Below are 21,736 nucleotides of genomic sequence, written 5' to 3' on the forward strand. Positions count from 1 at the left end.
ATAAATTGGTACCAATTGTGTTTTTATATTGATATTACACCTTAAAGAATTGTCGATTAATCCTATTGTAAAGGTCACAATGGATATGTAATACATATCCTGTACTGGGGCAATCCACAAGAGCAGTGGTTCCCAGACTTCTTGAATAGCAGTGCCCTAGTATCTGCATATTTTTGTCAAGGCATCTCTAGACCATAAGTGTATTATGGAGAATTTTTTACAAATATTTAATTAAGTAAATTGTGTTTATATGTCATCATTAGGCTCAGCTGTATGGTGAGGGATCAGATATACTTCTGTTTATCTATACATTTTATGACTGGAAGCCACAAACACTGGTTTTGCTTATTACATTGACCATACTGTATATAACCTAAGTTTGTCCTGGACTACCAATCTGGGGAACCTGTGTAATGGTGCATACACCTTGTCAACTTTCCGTTAATGGTGCATACACACCTAATGATCCATCGGGGGCCATTCCTGGTTATTGAGGTGAGGTCATAGGCGTGCGCACAGGCACCCCCTAATGCTGTGCCACCACCACCACACTTATTGCTGCTAGTAATACCAGCAATACCGTTTACCAAAGACTTTTGCTTTTTAGACCTGTATTCCATTAAAATAAGCGCCCATCAATCAATTATGTGTGTTCTGCATTATTAATTGTATTACACCATTGTCATATCACTACACACCTGTGTTATCCAGATATGATTTTGACTTTATTTGCATGTACTGTTACACAGAGTAATTAGAAGATTAAAACTGAAATAGGCCGGATATAATGGTGTGTCTGAGAGACGTTTTATATTGTAGTGAGTGCATGCCTGAGTGGTGGTGTTAGACAGACCCAATGGCGGTGTTAGACATGCCCAATGGCGGTGTTAGACATGCCCAATAGGGGGTGCTAGGCACACCACTTTGATAGTGCACCCCCTAATAAAATGTGCTGTGCACGCCTATGGGTGAGGTATGAAAGCATGTTTGAGCTCAGTTCTGGACCGCAAGTTGATGTGGCTTATTTCTGGTAACATCACTCGCTGTCTGTTCATGCTTGTTCCAAGGTTACCACCGCATTTCACATCCCATAGGATGCTTTAACATCCTATGGGATGTGAAACGCGTTTGGTACAAGCTACCCTGCACTGTACTGCCCACCACCACGCCAGAACGCAGCCCTGCACAAGCCGCCGGTGGATGACAGCACCGGAAATAAGCCGCGAATACGTGTAGTCCTGACCCCAAGCTCAGACATTTAGGAGCAAAGGTACACTAAGGCTAGGGACAGGGCAGGTACAGTACTTTTCCAGACATACTGTAACCAACAGCAAGATGGTATTTATTCCCTCATATACCCCATAGGGGCTGCAAAATACCTAATTGATCATTTTTATTGTTTTAATTACACTGACAATTTTATTTGTTATTTTTATTTCTTTGAATCATTTTGTTTAATTAATTTAGTTCAATTGTTTATTTAATTTTATTTAATATTTTTATTTTATTGTACCCCTATTCCCTCCCAACTCCCTCCTTGCTTCCCTCCCTCCTTCCCCCCCCCAACACATTGACAAGTGCTTGGTACTGTGCTTATCTTTATAACATAACCGTTTCCACCATTTATCTATTTATACCAAACAGCTGAAACACAGAGCGATGTCAGCTATTAATGGTTTATTACTTGTCCTTTTCAACCTGAGTTTTGTTTGAAAGGATCGGACCTGGGTCGGACCTGGGATCAAGATCTTAGGTCCAACCCGATTTTGCAATGTGATCCATAGGTCTTCTCATAATAACAGTAAAAAAGCAAACCTGGGGCGAGATTTTATGCCACCCGAGTTCAGCAGCAGTATGAGCTGCCTGCCGAACTCATACTTTTTTTAAAGGTGAATTAACTTACTGTACAAGGCAAAACCATGCCTTGTAAGTTACTTCCCCTTTAAAAAAAGTCAGAGTTTGGCGGACAGCTCACACTGCTGCTGAACCCTGATGTCAGTGGATAGAATGGTACATACAGGGCAAGCTCTAGCGTAGACAGTTTTAGTCAGCAGCCTAGGGCCTCCAGAATCTGGGGGCACTCCTGAGCCTGGCTATCATAAAATTAAGCATGAGGAGATTTAAGAGAGGAGGGGCCAGTGTGCAGGCTCTGATTGGGCCCTCTACTCTCTAGAATCAGCTTGTGCAAAGGTTATCCCTTTACCTTGCCCTTGAGTTTGTTTACATGAGCACAGAAAGCTTGACTGTAAATAACTGACTTGTTTACAACTCTATTAAATCTAATGGGTACTTGTTTCCTAGAACGGCGCCCATCGCGGGCATCGCATGTACATCGCATGCCATTATAATGGCATGCGATGCGATGCCCGCGATTTTACATAGAAATGCATAGTAAAATGTAAATCGCGACGGTCGCATCGTATGCGGCCAAAAAATCGCATGCGATACGACCGACGCGATTACCGATTTTACATAAGGAACAATGTTAAATGGGCCAATTGACCCGATTTTACATAGGGAACAATGTTAAATGGCCCACAGACCCCAAACAGCCACCCTGAAGTGTGAAATGGCCCCCTCAATTGTTAACGCCACCCCACGATCAACGTCAACCCGAAGCGCAGCGAGCCCGCGAGGGGCGGCGGTACGCGTCCTCCGACCTTTTCATACCCCCACTATCCACGTTGGCGTGGAGTAGAGAATAGAAAGTGTGGCGAGCGCAGTGAGCCACCGGGCCCGAAGCGTGGCGAGCGCAGCGAGCCCCGCTAGGGGAAACGGATACCTGTGAAGCCCGCGAGGGGACGCGGATACCTGTGAAGGTATCCGCGTCCACTCGCCACGCTTCGGGCTCGGTGGCTCGCTGCGCTTGCCACACTTTTTATTCTCAACTCCACGCCGACGTGGATAGTGTGGGTATGAAAAGGTCGGAGGACGGGTACCGCCGCCACTCGTGGGCTCGCTGCACTCGCCACGCTATGGGTTGACGTTGATCATGGGGTGTCGTTAACAATTGGGGGGGCCATTTCACACTTCAGGGTGGCTATTTGGGATCTGTGGGCCATTTAACATTGTTCCCTATGTGAAATCTGGTCAATTGGGCTATTTAACATGGTTCCCTATGTAAAATCGCGGTAATCGCGTCGTTCGCGTCGCATGCAATTTTTTGGCCGCATGCGATGCGACCGAGGCAATTTTTTTCCTTGCGATGCCTAAGATCAATATCGTGGGCGCCGTTCTAGGAAACAAGTACCTAAAAATGTCTTTCTTCAACTGTCATACTCCAAATAGGAAATACAAGTCTAAAAGGTCTATTTAGTAAGATTTGTAAGGAGGTAACGTGGAGAGAGATAAAGTACCATCCAATCAGCTCCAAACTGTCAATTTTCAAACATAGCCAGCAATGTGACAGTTAGGAGTTGGTGATTCTCTAACTACCGACCCATCTCTCTCCTCCCTTTTGCCTCCAAACTTTTTGAGCGTATTGTCTATATAACCGCCATACTACCTTTCTTCCGTCCCACTCTCTGCTCAATCCATTCCAGTCTGGCTTCCGTCCCCTCCACTCCACTGAAACTCCTCTCACAAAAGTCTGCAATGATCTTCATGCTGCCAAATCTAAAGGGTACTACTAGGGGTTAAAGTGAGGGGGAACTGGGTGGAACTGAGTTGGTAGGGGGAACTGAGTTCCACCTCTACCACAGCCCTGAACAGTAATTACAACAGAAAATCCTGTCCCAGTGGCTTCTTCTTAAGGCACGTTGTTTGTGATGTCATGCCATCATTGCTGCTGAAGTTAAGAAGAGCCACTAAGAGGAGCAGGCTCTGTGCTTGCTGAAGACAGGGTGATAGGGGGCTGGAGGGACTCAGAGGTGGGGAAGCTGCTGGAGGGTCACAGGGCATGGAGCTGCTGAGGGACATGGACATACTGTATGAGTATATGCAGCACAACTATGGACATTATGTGTATAAGGGGCACTACTGTGTGATTTAATATGAATCAAGGGCACTACATGCAGCGTAGCAATTTTTAATTGGAGTTACTATTGTGTGACCACACCCCTTCCTTGTAGGACCATTATTCCTTCATTGGAAATAGGGCAAAAACTTCCTGGCAATGATGCGGCCCTCCAGCTGTTGTGAAACTACACATCCCAGCATGCCTTGCCATAGTATTGCTATTAGGGAATGCTAAAACTATTGCAAGGCATGCTGGGATGTGTAGTTTCACAACAGCTGGAAGGCCGCAGGTTGGACATGCGTGATCTAGGATCTGCCTAATGGTGGAGGGGGGGGGGGGGTGTTGTTGTAAGGGGAAAGGAGTTCCACCGTCTCTCCAGGACCACTTTAAGCCCTGGGCACTACTCTCTACTTATTCTTCTTGACCTTTCTGCTGCTTTTGACACTGTTGACCACCTTCTCTTTCTCCAAATCCTTCACTCCCTTGGCCTGCGTAATACACTTCTCTCTTGGATATTTCCTACCTCTCTGACCACTCCTTCTCTTTCTCCTGTCATGACTCCACCTCCCCCGCACTTCCACTGACAGTAGGTGTCCCTCAAGGCTCTGTTCCTTGTCCTCTCCTGTTTTATCTCTATACGTCTTCTCTAGGTGAGCTCATTCGCCTTCCAATATCACCTCTATGCTGATGACACTCAAATCTACCTCTACTCTCCTGACCTCTCCTCTGATCTCCTCACTTGTATTTCCATCCGATCATCTTCCCACTCTCCCACATAACTTCACCTTCCACAATTTCACTATCTATTGATGGAACAACTATCTCCTCTAGTCACCAACTACGCTGCCTTGGCGTAATTCTTGATTTATGTCTCTCCTTTAAACCACACATTCAGCATGTCTCACAGTCCTGTCGTTTTCACCTCAAAAATATTTCTAGGATCAGACCCTATCTCATCCAGGGTGCTACAAAGGCCCTCATTCATTCACTAGTCATCTCCAGATTGGACTACTGTAATCTCCTACTTTCTGGCCTCCCCATAAAACATCTCTTTCCACTCCTATCCTTCCCTATGCTGCTGCCCTGCTCATCTTCTTCTCCAAATGTACTGTCCAACTCACCTCTCTTTCAAGCCTTATGGTATGTACATACAGTGAGATTCCCTTGCTAGTTGACTTAAGGGTACTTGTGTATTATCACGGAACCCATTACCTAGTTTACATAGTAGTGTTTTGTGAATACCAATACACCACTATGCTGGCTACGGAAACTGAGTAACTTGTTCTGGAGCTGTGATAATACACAATTCTTCATATCCCCACTATCCATGTCATACCCCCAGTATCCACGTGGGCGTGGAGTTAATTTTAGAAAGTGTGGCGAGTGCAGCGTGGTATGACATGGATAGTGGGGATATGACGATAGTGGGGGAAATGTGTGTTGTGTGTGTTGTGCTTTATTCTTCTCTGGGCCGGCCACCACGTCCATCACGCTGACTCCCCGCGATCCACCGATGCACGGTCACTCCCCGGAGGCAGTGTTCAGTCCCCCTCCTCCGGCAGTCACTCCCTGGTGCCAGTGTTCAGTCCCCTCTTCCGGCACTCACAGTGGACAATGTACGCAATTAGCGTAGTGCCACTGGAGGAGCAGGGAAACCATGTGATGCTCCCCCAGCGGCACTACGCTGAATTACGTACATTGTACATTACTGGCGCTGGGAAGTGACTGCCGGAGGAGGGGGACTGAACGTTTCCGCCGGGGAGTGACTGTGCATTGGTGGATAGCGGGGAGTCAGCGGGGATCGTGATGGACTATGGACGCGGTGGCGGTCCGGAGGAGGGTAAGTATAAAGCACAACACACACACAATCAACAACTGTATTATCATGGCGCTGGCTACGCTGACAATGTACCTTAGGCTATGTTGAAAACGTAGCGTAGCCGGGCGCCGTTATAATACACAAGTACCGACTTAAGATTCGAGTGCTATGCAATATTTGCTATCTCTGTACTTTTTACATACACTTCATACAATCTGCTTTAGATTTGCACTATATAGTCATTGCTGCCCTGTCTATCTGGGTTTCGATTTGTGCTGTCACGGGAGCGCGCATCGGGATCACAAGGTAAAAGATCTGTGCGATCTGCAAATGATTTGCTTACGATCTGCATGCTATTTTGACTATATAGTCAAAATCTCATGTTAAATCTCACCGTGTGTACACAGCATAACACTGGCTCCCCTTTCCCTTCAGAGTACAATTCAAGCTCCTCACACACACTTCCATCACCCATTCCTCTCTCACCTACATATCTGACCTTATCTCTCCTAGTACAAGTAACAATGCAAAACACACATAATTGATTGGGTGCTTCTTTTAATGGAATACAGTTCTAAAAAGCAAAACAAAATAAAAGGTATTGTTTATATTGCTAGCAGCAGGGAGGTGTTCAAAAGGGTGGTCATACCATTAGGGGTACACCCCTAACACTCAATGTGCGCATGCCTATGAGTATACTTAAAATGGTAATTAGGACATAAAACCTGTTGTTAATTTATTTGAATCCCAGCACTGCTGTCACCCACTGCCTCCCTGCCACTCCCAAAGCCTTCTTAGCAGGTTTAAGCTTTAACATCCTTATACATACATGCTGGGACCCTGCAAAAATAATTTGTGTCTAGTGTGTACGCTCTATTGCACACTCCCCTCTGTCATTCAGTGCATCTTCTTATGTGTCTGCCATGCAGGCAGATCAGCTGATATCTTTAATGACAGCATGCATCTGGATGTAGCCACTGAAAGTTACAGCACATGGTTGAAAAATATATAGTATAGTATGTACAGTGGATCAATACATCGTTCCCACCGTCAGGCACGATCTAGAATTGCCTAATGTGTACCCAGCATTACTCAATGAAATACAGTTTGATTCAGGTTTTCTTATAATAGAATAACTATTCTTCAAAAGTGATAAAATGAGAGTGATAAACAGCCAGCCAATGAGCTCCTACCTGCCATGTCACAGGCTGTGTTTGAGCATGTGCTGACTGCTGATAAACAACTAACCAATCAGCAGTCAGCACATGCTCAAACACAGCCTGTGACATGGCAGGTAGGAATTCATTGGCTGGCTGTTTATCACTCTCCATTTGATCACTTTTGAATCTTAATGCATCTGGCCCATTTTGTTTTAATTATTTCTTGTTTCTGATTTGTGTTATTCACGCAATCAGGCATTTGCTGTGATAACATATATAGTTTGTAAGACACAAACAGTGCTGAAAGCAGCTTCTTGCATACGTCATAAGGTAAAAGACTGCAATCATATGTAACATGAGTAGGGCCTCTTGCAAGGCGGTGGCCTGTTTGCTCAGCCCCTTTTGTGTAAACTAAGGAAAGCTAAGAAAATACTGTGGACAGATTTCAGCAGCTTTTTCAGTCTCATTTTGCATTACAGCAATGACTACCAAGCAGCAATTCGTTGAAGAAGTAAGGAAAGCATTTGAAGAAGCTAAAAGTATTCCAAAGGATAAGCTTATATTCACATACAATGGAGTTATGTATCCTGCAGCAACATGTGATGTTGATACATTTAAAGCTATTGAAACATTTGAGACCCGGGATGACGATCTGATGCTTGTAGCTTATCCCAAGTGTGGTAAGTAAATGAAAGTAATAGGCTATATACAATATACTGTATACTTTATAGCAATGTTTGCCAATTCCAGGCCTCAGTGATCCCTAGCAGTACAATAAATCCACATATCCTAGTTGGTGTATAGGTAGGCTTATCATATTAACCCTTTAAATTGGGACAGTCATGAATTACACAGGTTCTGTGGCTGGCTGACTTCAAGCCTGCATTTCAGCTGGTTTAAACAGCCACAGAACCTGTGTAATTCATGTGTTTTCCAGTTTAAAGGGACAGTATGGTAAGCCTGTGCAGGGTCGGATCCAGGAGAAAGTGACAGGGGGCACCATGATAGGGCATACCTCCCAACATGACCCTTTCCAGGAGGGACACATTGCTCTGTTTCTGGACTTCTGTATTTATTTGTGATTGCCATCACCTGTTTAAAATAGGTTTATTGATAAGAATGGTAGTTCAACACAGGCGATAGCAATCATAAATTAAGAGCTAAGTCCAGAAACAGAGCATTGTGACCCTCCTGGAGAGTGGAGAGGGTCTTGTTGGGAGGTATGTGATAGGTGATGGGAAGGGAGGGGGGTGTTAGTGGTGCCAGTGTGTACACTCAGAGAGAGAGGGTGGAGATGGGATTAAAAATAGGCCTTGGAATGTACATAGGCCCACCTTGGCGTCAAAAGTGAAGGATGTAGTTGCCTTCGGCCTGCATGCTTTGGAAAAGGGGGTGTGGTCCCTCAAAAGAGGGCATATTCTTAAGTGTAGTGTACCACACCATATGCCACTTCTACACATTATACAAAAAAAAAAAAAAGACCCCATTATACTTCACCCTTACACATGATGCCACACGGATTGAGCCAAACTTCAGATAATGCCAAATCGATTGAGCTAAAATTCACAATATGCCCCATAAACAGGGACATTGTAAAATAGCCTGAGGTACATAGGGAATAAAAAGGATGAATGGCGGAAGGGATAACAATGGTCAAAATGCAGACGTCATCATCTCATTAGAGGAAATCCAGACAAGGGTCATTGACCCTCCCTTCCTACAGTCTAACCCTAAAGGTCCCCATACACTTGTCCGATTTGGGCCGAGAAATCGTCCCAAATCGGATGTTTGACACCTCACCCGACCTGATGCGCGATGCTGTGCGCATCAGGTCGGACCCTACAGATTGAACCTGCTGCAGGTTCAATCTGTCTGATCAGACCCATCAGTGACATATCACGGGTGCTTTTTAGCACCTGTGATGTGTCAGTCCGATCCATAGGTGTGTGCCAGTGATGCAGCATCGCTAGTACACACCTATGTGCAGCGGCAGGATCTCTGCGATGGGTGGTGCGAGCAGCAAATCTTGTGGCGGGCAGCGCAGGTCATGCGGCTGGGGTGGGGCAGCAGGGTCCGGGGGTGGACAGCTGATCCGTGTGACGGGCAGCGGGTTCGTGCAGCTGGCGGTTGGCAGCGGTGTTCATGCGGCTGGGGGTGGGCAGCTGCAGCTGTGAGCTTGTAGCACTATTTTCTTGCGGCGGGAAGCAATGCTGAATTTGAAAAGACTGGCCGGAGAATTCAGCCAATCAGCATCTGGTCAGTCTTTTCAAATTCAGCAGTGCTTCCCGCCCCGCTGCCCGGCAAATATAGCGCTACGAGCTCACAGCCGCCGCTGCCAGCCCCACGGACCATGCTGTTGCTGCAGCTCCCCAGGGGATATTACATGCAATAAATTGCATACAATTTATTGCATGTAAAAAGGGCATATCAAGTGCCAAATCGTAAGGGAGCCTCTCGGGAGCTGCTTAGGGCTCTCAAGAGCAAACTGGTCCGACAAGTCAGACTAGTGTATGGGGGCAATAACACCCTACCACCCTACAGCCCCAGCCTAACCTGTTTGGAAGGCAGTAGTCTGACTGCTGGCAACTTAACATCCGAGCTGTTAATTGCATTCCATCTGGAGTTTAGAAACACTGGCTACACAGTTGCAAGAAAAGATATGTGAACCCTTTGAATTACCTGGATTTCTGCATAAATTGGTCATACAATATGTTCTGATCTTCATCTAAGTCACAACAATAGACAAACACAGTCTGCGTAAACTAATACCACATAAACAATTATATGTACTCACGTTCTGGTACTTGTGTATTATCACGGCGCCCACTAAGCTATTTGCTTAGTGGGCTATTCTGCGTAGGGAAATCGCATTGCATGGGCCATTGTAAGTGTCATGCGATGCGACCCGATTTTCCTATGTAATGTATTAAGTGCTCTTTTATTTATATTGTATAGGGTGTACAATGCCATTAGGTATACAATAATGACATACAATGAGGTTTTAGGCACCCCCCCACTATCCACGCCACCCCGAAGCGTGGCGAGCACAGCGGAATGCGTCCTACGAAGTTTTCATACCCCTACTATCCACGTCGGCATGTAGTCTATTCTATATAGTGTGGCGAGCGCAGCCAGCCACCAAGCCCGAAGCGTGGCGAGTGGACGCGGAATACATATAAAGTAATCCACGTCCCCTCGTGGGGCTCGCCGCGCTTCGGGCTCGGCGGCTCGTTGCTCTCACCACACTATATAAAATCAACTAAGCGCCAACGTGGATAGTAGGGGGTATGAAAAGGTCGGAGGATGCGTTCCGTTGCGCTCGCCATGCTTCGGGGTGGCGTGGATAGTGTGTGTGTGTGTGGGGGGGTGCCTAAAACCTCAATGTATGTCATTATTGTATACCCAATGGCATTGTACACCTTATACAATATAAATAAAAGAGCACTGCATACATTACATAGGAAAATCGGATCGCATCGCACGGACGTGTTACAATGGCCCATGCGATGCGATTTTCCTACGGTGCCGTACGTAAGAATCTTGGGCGCCGTGATAATACACAAGTACCCATGTTTTTATTGAACACACAATGTAAACATTCACAGTGCAGGGTGGACAAAATATGTAAGCCCTTGGATTTAATAACTGGTTGACCCTCCTTTGGCACAACAGACCTGCACAATGCTCAGGAGGAATTTTAGACCATTCCTCTTTACAAAACTGTTTCAGTTCAGCAATATTCTTGGGATATCTGGTGTGAATCGCTCTCTTGCCACAGCATCTCAATCAGGTTTATGTCAGGACTCTGAATTGGCCACTGAAGAAGGCATATTATCTTCTGTTGAAGCCAATCTGTTGTTGATCTACTTCTGTGGTTTGGGGGCATTGTCCTGTTGCATCAGCCATCTTCTGTTGAGCTTCAATTGATGGACAGATGGCCTTAATTTCTCCTGCAAAATGTCTTGATAAACTTGTGAATTCAGTTTTCTGTCAAATATCAATCTGTCCAGGCCCTGAGGCAGCAAAGCAGCCCCAAACTATGATGCCCCCTTCACCATACTTCATCGTTGGGTTGAGGTTTTGATGTTGGTGTGTTGTGCCTTTTTTTTCTCCACATCAAGTGCTATATTGTAAACTTCAAATGTGCAGCAATGATTTTTGTGGACAGCAGTGGCTTCCTCCGTGGTGTCCTCCCATGAACTCTATTCTTGTTTAGTGTTTTACATATCGTAGATATTACCATGTGCCAGAGATTTGCTTAAGTTTTTAGCTGACACTCTAGGATTCTTATTCACCTCCTTGTGCATTCTGCGCTGTGCTCTTGCAGTCATCTTTACAGGACGGCCACTCCTAGGGAGAGTAGCAACAGTTTTGAACTTTCTCCATTTATAGACAATTTGTCTTACTGTGGACTGATGACCATTAAGGCTTTTAGAGATACTTTTGTAACCCTTTCCAGCTTTATGCAAGTCAACAATCTTAATCATAGGTCTTCTGGTCGCTCTTTTGTGCGAGGCAATACTTCTTGAGAATCGCAAACTCAACTTTTTATAGAGCAGGGCAGCTTTAACCAACCCCTCCAATCTCATCTCATTGTTTGGATTCCAGGGGTGAAATGTAATAGGATGAGAGATTCAGAAAGTGAGAGATTTGGTAAGAAATCTCCAGTTTTTTAAAGCAGCAATTAGACAAACTTTGGCTATTGTTGTGACTTAAGCCGTGTACACACGGGGGCGATAGGGGCTGAAATCGCTGGAAATATGGTCGCTGGTGACCATATTTCCAGTGATGGGAGTGTGCGGGTACGAGCTCCCATTTTCACCTACATGCAGCAGGAGCCACTGCAGTCATTACATGTGGGGATAGAGTAGGTGTACTGGAGGAGTGGCACTTTAAGAAAACTTTACTGCTGCAGGCTCCTCCCTCCTCTATCCCCACCCAGACCCCAGTCTTAGAAAAAGTGCCCGGAGGAGTAGGTTCTCTGGGCCTCTTCTCCTCAGGGAGTTAGGTCTTTTTACTTTTATTTTTATTTTTACTGCTGAACATCAGGCAGACCCCTCCGCAGGGTCTGCCTGCTCCGTGGGACCTGGAGGGGTGCTGGTCGCCACTGCCCGCAGTGCGCCTTCCACGCATCCGGCCACCGGTGCCACCGCATCGGGGACCCGCCGCAGCTGCACGCGGCTCGCGTTACGGGTCCAAGGCCTGGCCACTGCTCCAGGAATGAAGGCAGCGTCGCTGCAGGTAAGCGGCGCTGTGCGCCGAAATGTGGCCTGAGACGGGCGGGCGCACCCGTTCTCTAATGTTACAGCAGCCGAAGTCCTGACGGCCGCCATTTTGGTGTGCGTCAGTGGGGACAGAATCAGAGCGGAGGCTGTACACAGCGCTCCGCTCTAGCAAAGCTACGCGCCGGAGGGAGAGGGAGGGCTTAGGTGACGTCACCGGGTGCCGCCCTTTCTCTTTCTCTCTCTCTCTCTGCCGGCGCCATTGCTGTCCCACCGCAAGGCTGATCTGAGGACATCGTGTACCGCGCTCCAGCGCACGCACTGCAGTCCAGCGCTCCCCCTTATCCACTACAGAGAAGGTCTGTAAATTACTGGGGGATTATTTTTGTGCACAGTTTACAGAGATTGTGCATAATCTCTGATACAAGGGCGGAAGGCTCCCCCTCCCTATCCTAGCTCAGCTCCGCTGCTCTAGGCATAGAATATCTGTTGCTTACAGTGTGTGCACTTGGTATATTTGTGTCTGTGTGAGTGTGTGATTCTAGAACTAATCTCATACACTGACAATATGGCAGGAAAAGCTGCCTCCAAGGCTGCTCTTAAAGTTTTCACCTGTAAAGCTTGTAAGGAGCAATTCACCCAGCATATAAAGGGTGTCTCTTTGTGTGAATCTTGTTATCAGGCAAAGCACACACAGGATGTGGAGCCTCAGACACAGACTTCTCAGTCAGATTCTTCTGAACCTCTGTTACAGGATGTGTTGGCTGGATTAGCTGCAGAATTAGCTGCTTCCAGGAAGGACAGGGAGCGTTTTCAGGCTCACCTCTCCATTATGGGTTCTACTGAACCAGCCTGGGTTAAGACCCTTATACAGTCTGTGGGCTCTTTGTCCAACCCAGTGGCTGGCCCTTCACGCCCTCCACAAAAGCGTCCTAGATCACCCATAGGTTCAATACAGGGAGCTGATATTGATACTGATGGGGATGAGGATGTGGATTTACTTCAGGTAGATGAACCTGAACACATTCAGGATGAGGCGCTACAGCGTGATGATCCTCAGGGGGTAGAGGGCCTGATTCAAGCAGTTCGCACCACACTTAATTTGGTTGAGGAGGATGCTCCTGTTCCTTTGTCCATATTTGGTCGGACACAAAAGCATCAGGTTACCTTCCCTGATTCGGATGAATTGGACAGACCACTTATTAATGTGTGGAAAACGCCAGACAGAAAATTCCAATTGTCTAGGCGCATGAAACTGCTCTACCCTTTTTCTCCTGAATCTAGGGAAAAATGGGAGACTCCGCCTCCAGCTGATGTCTCGCTGTCCAGGCTCTCCAAGCGAACCACGCTTCCAGTTCAGGCTGCTGTGGCTCTGAAGGAGGCTCCTGACCGTCGTCTTGAGACCACGGTAAAATCTATTTACACCACGGCAGGGGTTTTACTCAGACCAGCCTTAGCTTCAGCCTGGGTCAGTAAGGCCATGGAGAAATGGGCTGAGGAGCTTGCATTGGGTTTACAGAGCGGTAGGCCCCGTGAAGAGCTGCTACAGCTGGCTCTGTATGTCAAGGATGCAGCTGCCTATACAGGAGAAGCTGCTTCAGATGTAGCTGAGTTGGGGGCAAAAATCTCAGCTTCAGCTGTATTGGCCAGACGTACTATCTGGTTAAGGTCTTGGCAGGCGGAGGCCGACATTAAAAAGGCAGTAGAAGCTTTGCCTTATGCGGGAGATATGTTGTTTGGGCCTGAGCTTGACAAGCTCATTGCTCAAGCTACCGGAGGTAAGTCTACCTTCCTCCCTTCGGCCACTCCCCCACCGAAAAGACAATTTACGGGTCCGTCCTTTCGGGCTTTTAGAGGGGGCGCCTCATTTAGAGGACGTGCCAGGGGAGGCTTTTCGTCCTTTCGAGGGCGTAGAGGCAGAGGTGGCAGAGGTGCCGCAGCCGCAGTTACCTCTACCCGCCGTGCAGAACCCAAGGTTGCAGACAAACCTGTGGCATGACGGGCTTCCCGCCCATTTGGGGGACCCCAAGGTGGGCGCAAGGTTATCCCTCTTCGAGAACGTCTGGAGGTCTCACTGTCGAGACAGTTGGGTGCTTCAGATTGTGGAACACGGGTACAAACTGGAGTTTGTTCAGGCTCCGCCGAACAGATTTTTTACAACAGGCCTACCTGCTTTAGCAACAACACAAGCAGCTTTGGTCAACTCCATTCAAAGTTTTTTACAAGCAGGGGTCGTTATACCTGTCCCCAAAGCTCAGGAAAAGCTGGGTTACTACTCAAGTCTTTTTCTAGTACCGAAGCCGGACGGTTCGGTAAGACCCATTCTCAATCTGAAGCACCTCAACGATTACATCGTGTACCACAGGTTCAAGATGGAATCCATAAGGTCAGTCATTGCAAGCCTGGAGCCAAGGGAGTTTCTCTTATCTCTGGACATAAAGGATGCCTATTTGCATATCCCGATCTGGGAACCACACCATCGGTTCCTCAGGTTTGCTATTCGCAATCAGCATTACCAGTTCAGAGCACTCCCTTTCGGTCTTTCATCAGCTCCAAGAACCTTCACAAAGGTTATGGCTTGCATGATATCAGCCCTTCGGATTCAGGGGATAACGATTGTGCCCTATCTGGACGATCTACTCCTAAAAGCATCCTCACCGCAGAAGCTACAACAGGATGCCCGGACTACCTGCGACTTCCTGGTTCAGAACGGATGGATCCTGAACTTCAAAAAGTCACAGCTGGAACCAACACAAGTGATTTTGTTCCTGGGTCTGTTGTTCGACACTGTCCAGAAAAGGGTTTTTCTGCCATTATCCAAAGTCACAGTTATCCAGCAGAGGGTTCGTCAGGTTCTGACGCCTCGCAGAGTATCGGTGCATTTGTGCACCAAGCTGTTAGGCCTGATGGTGGCAGCCTTCGAGGCCCTATCTTACGGAAGGTTTCATTCCAGGACCTTCCAAGGCAATCTTCTGGCTCAATGGTCGGGGTCCCATCTTCAAATCCACAAGACCATTGTTCTTTCCAAGGAAGCTCGACTCTCTCTTCAATGGTGGCTGGATACATCCAACCTTACCAAGGGTCGCTCCTTCCAGTCTCAAGTCTGGACCATGGTGACCACAGATGCCAGCCTTCGGGGTTGGGGTGCGGTCACACTGGGTCGCACTTTCCAGGGTCTTTGGACCAGCCAGGAAGCCCGGTTACCCATAAACATCTTGGAGTTACGGGCTATCAGGTTGGCACTGGCTCAGGCCCACCCCCTACTTGTCGGCTTGCCGGTAAGGATACAGTCAGACAACATCACGGCAGTATCCTATATCAACCGACAAGGGGGCACCAGGAGCAGGACAGCCATGCGGGAAGTCCGCCCGATTCTGTCCTGGGCAGAGACATACACCACCGGTTTCTCCGCAGTCTTTATTCCAGGAGTGGAAAATTGGGAGGCGGTTTACCTCAGCAGGCAGGATCTCCACCCGGGAGAGTGGGGCCTTCATCCGGAGGTTTTCCAACAGCTGGTTCAGAGATGGGGGATGCCACAGATAGATCTCATGGCATCCAGACTGAATCACAAACTTCCGCAGTATTGTGCAAGGGCTCAGGATCCAGCGGCTGCGGCAGTGGATGCCCTCTCCATCCCCTGGAACTTCGACCTGGTATATCTCTTCCCTCCTATTCCGTTACTTCAAAAGGTACTCAAACGGATAAAGAGGGGAGCAGTAGAAGTCATCTTGATCGCTCCAGATTGGCCCAGGCGTCCGTGGTACTCCGACCTCAGGGACCTGTTGGTGGAGGAACCTTGGCGCCTGCCGCTGCGAGAAGACCTGCTGCAGCAAGGTCCATTCGTCTACCAAAACTTGTCCCGTCTACGTTTGACGGCATGGCGGTTGAGGCCGAACTTTTGAAGAGAAGAGGTATACCAGGAACGGTCATTCCTACAATGCTTAAGGCAAGGAAGGATGTAACAGCGTCTCACTACCATAGAATATGGAAGTCATACATCCGCTGGTGCGAGGCCAGGAAGGTGCCAAAGGCAATCTTTTCTCTGGCTAGACTTCTTGAATTCCTGCAGGCGGGACTTGCATCAGGTTTGAAGCTTGCTTCTCTCAAGGTTCAGGTTTCAGCCCTCTCAGTATTCTTCCATCGCAGGATAGCGCTGATTCCTGAGGTACAAACCTTTTTGAAAGGAGTACAGTATGTGCCTATGCACATCCTTGCTGGCGGGTCGCCAGAACGTACGCGCTGGCGACCCGCCAGCAGCCTCGCCAGCGAGGAGACTGAGACGCGCGTGCGTCTCACGCGCACGCGCGTCTCAGTCTCCGTCGCTAGCGTGGCGGAAACCCTGTCCGTCTCCGCCTCAGGGAGACGGACGGGGTTAGGGGGGGGTTAGGGGGGGTGCGGGCAGGCGGCGGGGACCCGGGGTTACCGCCGGCAAGCCGGCGGGGACCCGGGGAAACGTTTGGAAGCGCCGTCGGGAGGGGGCGCGCGCGCCTCCCCTTCTCACGATCGCCATGGCGCTGGCGGGGGATGGCGGCTGGCGACGCCAGCGCCATCCCCTGCAAGGATGGGAACAGACCCATCTGTACTTCGACTTCAACCACCGTTCACTGCTCCTACGGAACCATGGAATCTAGTGGTGGTTCTAGAGTTTTTGAAGTCAGATGTTTTTGAGCCATTGGACACCTCGGATCTCAAATTTCTGACTTGGAAGACGGTGATGCTGCTGGCTTTGGCCTCAGCACGTAGGGTTTCTGAATTAGGAGCCCTATCGTGTAAGTCTCCTTTCCTTACCTTTTACAGGGACCGGGCTGAACTTCGTACTAGTAGGAATTTCCTTCCTAAGGTGGTTTCTGCATTTCATGTAAACCAGCCTATTGTGGTACCGGTTCTTCAGGGTGAAGATGCTTCTCTGGATGTAGTCAGAGCCTTACAGGTCTATGTTAGGCGAACCCAACATCTAAGAAAATCTGACAGCCTTTTTGTGCTCTACGATGCACTTAAGAGGGGTTGGCCTGCGACAAAAAGGACTTTGGCAAGATGGATTTGCTGTACAATTAGGGAAGCCTACTTGTATGCACAAAAGAAAGTACCATCGGGAGTGTCAGCGCACTCCACGAGGTCAGTGAGTACTTCTTGGGCCATGGCGAGAGGTGTCTCCTTGACACAAGTGTGCAAAGCGGCTACCTGGTCGGGATCTAGCACGTTTGCAAAGTTTTATCGTTTTGATACTTTCGCCAGCTCGGCTACGGCTTTTAGTAGGGCAGTATTACAGGAGCCCCAGAGCTCTCCCGCCCGGACTTAAAAGCTTGGGTATGTATCCCCACATGTAATGACTGCAGTGGCTCCTGCTGCATGTAGGTGAAATAAGGAATTTGGTACTTACCGATAATTCCCTTTCACCGAATCAGCAGGAGACACTGCACGCCCACCCAGCACTGGTTCTCCTGCCATGATGTTAGTGTGGTTTGTGTGTGTGTGAAAGATATACTCTTTCTATTGTTGCAATGTTTGTTGCATAGTTATTGTTACATAGGAAACTTTTCAAAAATCCTATGTGTTCTGTTTTGTTAGTATGTTCACGTTATGTGCATTGTCTACTAACTCTGTTTATGTTTTAGCTCCGTTCCCTACCGGGCTGGCCCTGGTCTCTCTTCTCCTCTCGGACACAGTTTTTCTAAGACTGGGGTCTGGGTGGGGATAGAGGAGGGAGGAGCCTGCAGCAGTAAAGTTTTCTTAAAGTGCCACTCCTCCAGTACACCTACTCTATCCCCACATGTAATGACTGCAGTGTCTCCTGCTGATTCGGTGAAAGGGAATTATCGGTAAGTACCAAATTCCTTATTTCAGCCCCATTCTAATCGCTGGTCGCAGGAGCTTGCTCCTGTGACCAGCTGGTTACCTCTACGGCTCCCCCGGCAGAGGTTCCTTTTCATCAGCGACCATCTCTGGTCACTGATGAAAAGGAGACACTGAGTAATATATTGCTCAGCAATGTATTGCTAGCAATATATTGCTGAGCAATATATCTCCCCCTGTGTGTACGCACCTTTAGATGATGACAGGGCCGGTGCAAGGCACCGGAGCGCCCCAGGCGAGTCGGGGTGGGGGCGCCCCGGTGCCGGGGGAGGGGGGGGTACCTGTCCTGCGGCGCTGTGTATTTAAAGCTGGCAGCGGCGGCAGAGAGGGGTCCCTGCAGTCAACGAGCGCTATCCGCCGGGCTATGCGGAAGCGCTTCTGTTGTGAAAACACTGGCCGCACGGCGCACGCTGATTGGCTGAATCTCAGCCAATCAGCGTGCGGACAGTGTTTTCACAACAGAAGCGCTTCCGCATAGCCCGGCGGATAGCGCTCGTTATTTCTTATTGACTGCAGGGACCCCTTGCTGCCTCCGCCGCCAGCTTTAAATACACAGCGCCGCAGGACAGGTACCCCCGCGGCACGGGGGGCAAAATGCCGCCCTCCAGTGGCCGGCGCCCTAGGCAAATGCCTAGATTTGCCTAGTGGTGGCGCCGGCCCTGGATGATGATCAGAACACATTTTATGACCAATTGATGCAGAAATCCAGGTAATTCCAAAGAGTTCAAATACTTTTTCTTGCAACTGTATATGTACTGTACATACTGAACCAATCAGAAAAAGTTATAGGAGAGATGCAAAACATATATATTAAAGTAGTGTAAAACTATTTAATTTTAATTATTTTGATAGAGAAACAACAAATAATCATTTGCAGCAAGAATATAGGGTTGTAGCAAATCTGAATAGTTTATTTAGGGGGTGTTAGGCTTAAGCACTAGTGGGGGGGACTTAGGGTTAGTTTGGGGAGAGGAGATGGTTAGGCTCAGACACCTACAAGGGTGAGTTAGGGAGAGGCGGGGTTAGGGTTAGACACAAGTGGGGGAGGGGTTAGGATGCTGGAAAGGGGGTAGGGTAAGTATACACTGCCGTTGAAAAGTTTGGGTTCACCCAGACAATTTTGTGTTTTACATGAAAACTGACTTTTTTTTATCAAATGAAAAATTGCAAAATGAATATAACATATAGTCAAGACAATATTTTGTCCTTCAAACTTTGCTTTCATCAAAGAATTCTCCTTTTTCAGCAAGTACAGCATTGCAGACCTTTGGCATTCTAGCTGTTAGTTTGCTGTTGAAATCTGAAGAAGCCCTCTCTCTGCTAATGGTAATCCGGTCTGGCTGTCCCAGAGGTTGGAAACACCTCCCAATGGGACTGCCTGTGGTGTCTGTAACTGACCAGCAGGGCAGTCACAGACTACAGCTGGATCCACTGACACTGAGCAGGGTGGTGGATTTTACCTGTCTGGCAGCTACAATCCTGCAGATTATAGGAAAAATCCACCACTGGTTTCTAATCCACTGATTTTTAAGGACCTCTCAGTTGGTCCTCACAGCAGTGCCAGATTGCCAAGCAGGCAAAGAAGGCACTGTTCTATCGGCCCCATGCCTTTTAGGGGCCACATGACAACTGATCAACATTCAAGCTTTCTAAAATTGTATCTAAAATACAGAAAAAATTAATCAACTCAAAGAAACAAAAAAGTTACTTTATTTAGAGAAAATAGTGTACTAACATAATAAGTTAATTGGTTTGCTAACACTAAATAATTGTTAATGTTTGTTTTGTGTAATAAAATTGGTTTATTAAAATTGTTGGTTGATAAAATAAAAAATTTGTCAGGAGATCATTTCCAAGGGGTGCCCTGGGATGTCAACTGCCTAGGGGCCTCCACAAGTATTAAACTGGCACATTAGCTGAGAAAGCTGGCATGGAATCTTGACTAAAGGATGCCAAATGGTAAGTATGCAGGGAGCACTAGCGTGACGATGGGAAAAGGGGGTGTTCGATTAGGGGGGACTTAGGGTTAGGCGGCATGGGAGGGAAGTAAAGGCTGCAGGTAGGCACTTAGAAGAGGAAGTTAGAGTTAGGCTGTGGATGGGGTACTAGATTTAGTGTCAGGGGTTGTAGTTAGTCACTAGCAGCAAAGTTTACAGTCAGGTTGCAAGGGGGCATTAGTGTTAGGCTGGCAGGTGGGAGTGTTTAGAGGAGGGGGAGGGTAAGTCAAGATTTCCTCCATCGGAATGCTGACATTGATATTCTGACCAGTCATCCTGTCCACAGGTCATCCCTATGTATCCCCTGGCTTGGGGTCCTTGGAAAATATGGAGAATTCCTCTTATGAGGCCAGATTCTCTAAGCTTCAAAAGTGATAAAATGGAGAGTGATAAACAGCCAGCCAATCAGCTCCTACCTGCCACATCACAGACTGTGTTTGAAAAATGTCAGACAGGAGCTGATTGGCGGGTAACAAAAATTTGGGGCATGGCTTCGTGGGGAAGGGTCATGGCCACATAATTAACTGTGGGGTGTGTGGTTAGGGTTATAGGCTGCGGAGTGTGTGCGTATGGTTAGGATTATAGGGTATATGGTTAGGGTTATAGGCTGTGGGGTTTGTGCATGTTAGGGTTATAGGCTGCGGGGTGTGTGTGGTTAGGGTTATAGGCTGCGGAGTGTGTGCGTATGGTTAGGATTATAGGGTATATGGTTAGGGTTATAGGCTGTGGGGTTTGTGCATGTTAGGGTTATAGGCTGCGGGGTGTGTGTGGTTAGGGTTATAGGCTGCGGGCTGTGTGTGGTTAGGGTTATAGGCTACGGGGTGTGTGCGTATGGTTAGGATTATAGGGTATATGGTTAGGGTTATAGGCTGTGGAGTTTGTGCATGTTAGGGTTATAGGCTGTGGGGTTTGTGCATGTTAGGGTTATAGGCTGCGGGGTGTGTGTGGTTAGGGTTATAGGCTGCGGGGTGTGTGTGTGTGAGGTTAGGGTTATAGGCTGCGGGATGTGTGTGTGTGTGTGTGTGTGGTTAGGGTTATAGGCTGCGGGGTGTGTGTGGTTAGGGTTATAGGCTTCGGAGTGTGTGCATATGGTTAGGATTATAGGCTACACGGTAGGGGGTGTATGGCTAGAGTTATAGGCTGTGGGGTTTGTGCATGTTAGGGTTATAGGCTGTGGGGTTTGTGCATGTTAGGGTTATAGGCTGCGGGGTTTGTGCATGTTAGGGTTATAGGCTGCGGGGTTTGTGCATGTTAGGGTTATAGGCTGCGGGGTTTGTGCATGTTAGGGTTATAGGCTGTGGGGTTTGTGCATGTTAGGGTTATAGGCTGCGGGTTGTGTGTGGTTAGGGTTATAGGCTGCGGGGTGTGTGTGGTTAGGGTTATAGGCTGCGGAGTGTGTGCGTATGGTTAGGATTATAGGGTATATGGTTAGGGTTATAGGCTGTGGGGTTTGTGTATGTTAGGGTTATAGGCTGCGGGTTGTGTGTGGTTAGGGTTATAGGCTGCGGGGTGTGTGTGGTTAGGGTTATAGGCTGCGGAGTGTGTGCGTATGGTTAGGATTATAGGGTATATGGTTAGGGTTATAGGCTGTGGGGTTTGTGCATGTTAGGGTTATAGGCTGCGGGGTGTGTGTGGTTAGGGTTATAGGCTGCGAGGTTTGTGCATGTTAGGGTTATAGGCTGCGGGTTGTGTGTGGTTAGGGTTATAGGCTGCGGGGTGTGTGTGGT

The 21,736-nt window shown here is 48.0% G+C and overlaps 1 protein-coding gene across 1 annotated transcript in view; it reads left to right on the plus strand.

Annotated features, from left to right (window-relative positions):
• The first annotated feature begins 7,138 nt into the window (after positions 1–7,138).
• LOC146063619 (sulfotransferase 6B1-like) overlaps positions 7,139–21,736 on the plus strand; it is a 40,085-nt gene continuing 25,487 nt past the window's right edge. Inside the window, exons 1-2 of the mRNA XM_083176176.1 lie at positions 7,139–7,267; positions 7,417–7,617. Of these exons, the coding sequence (XP_083032302.1) occupies positions 7,419–7,617 (199 nt within the window). The 5' untranslated portion in view covers positions 7,139–7,267; positions 7,417–7,418. The remainder of the gene's footprint in view (positions 7,268–7,416; positions 7,618–21,736) is intronic.

The sequence above is a fragment of the Crinia signifera genome, chromosome 3, assembly GCF_055691185.1.
Source record: "Crinia signifera chromosome 3, ASM5569118v1, whole genome shotgun sequence".
Lineage (NCBI taxonomy): Eukaryota > Metazoa > Chordata > Amphibia > Anura > Myobatrachidae > Crinia > Crinia signifera.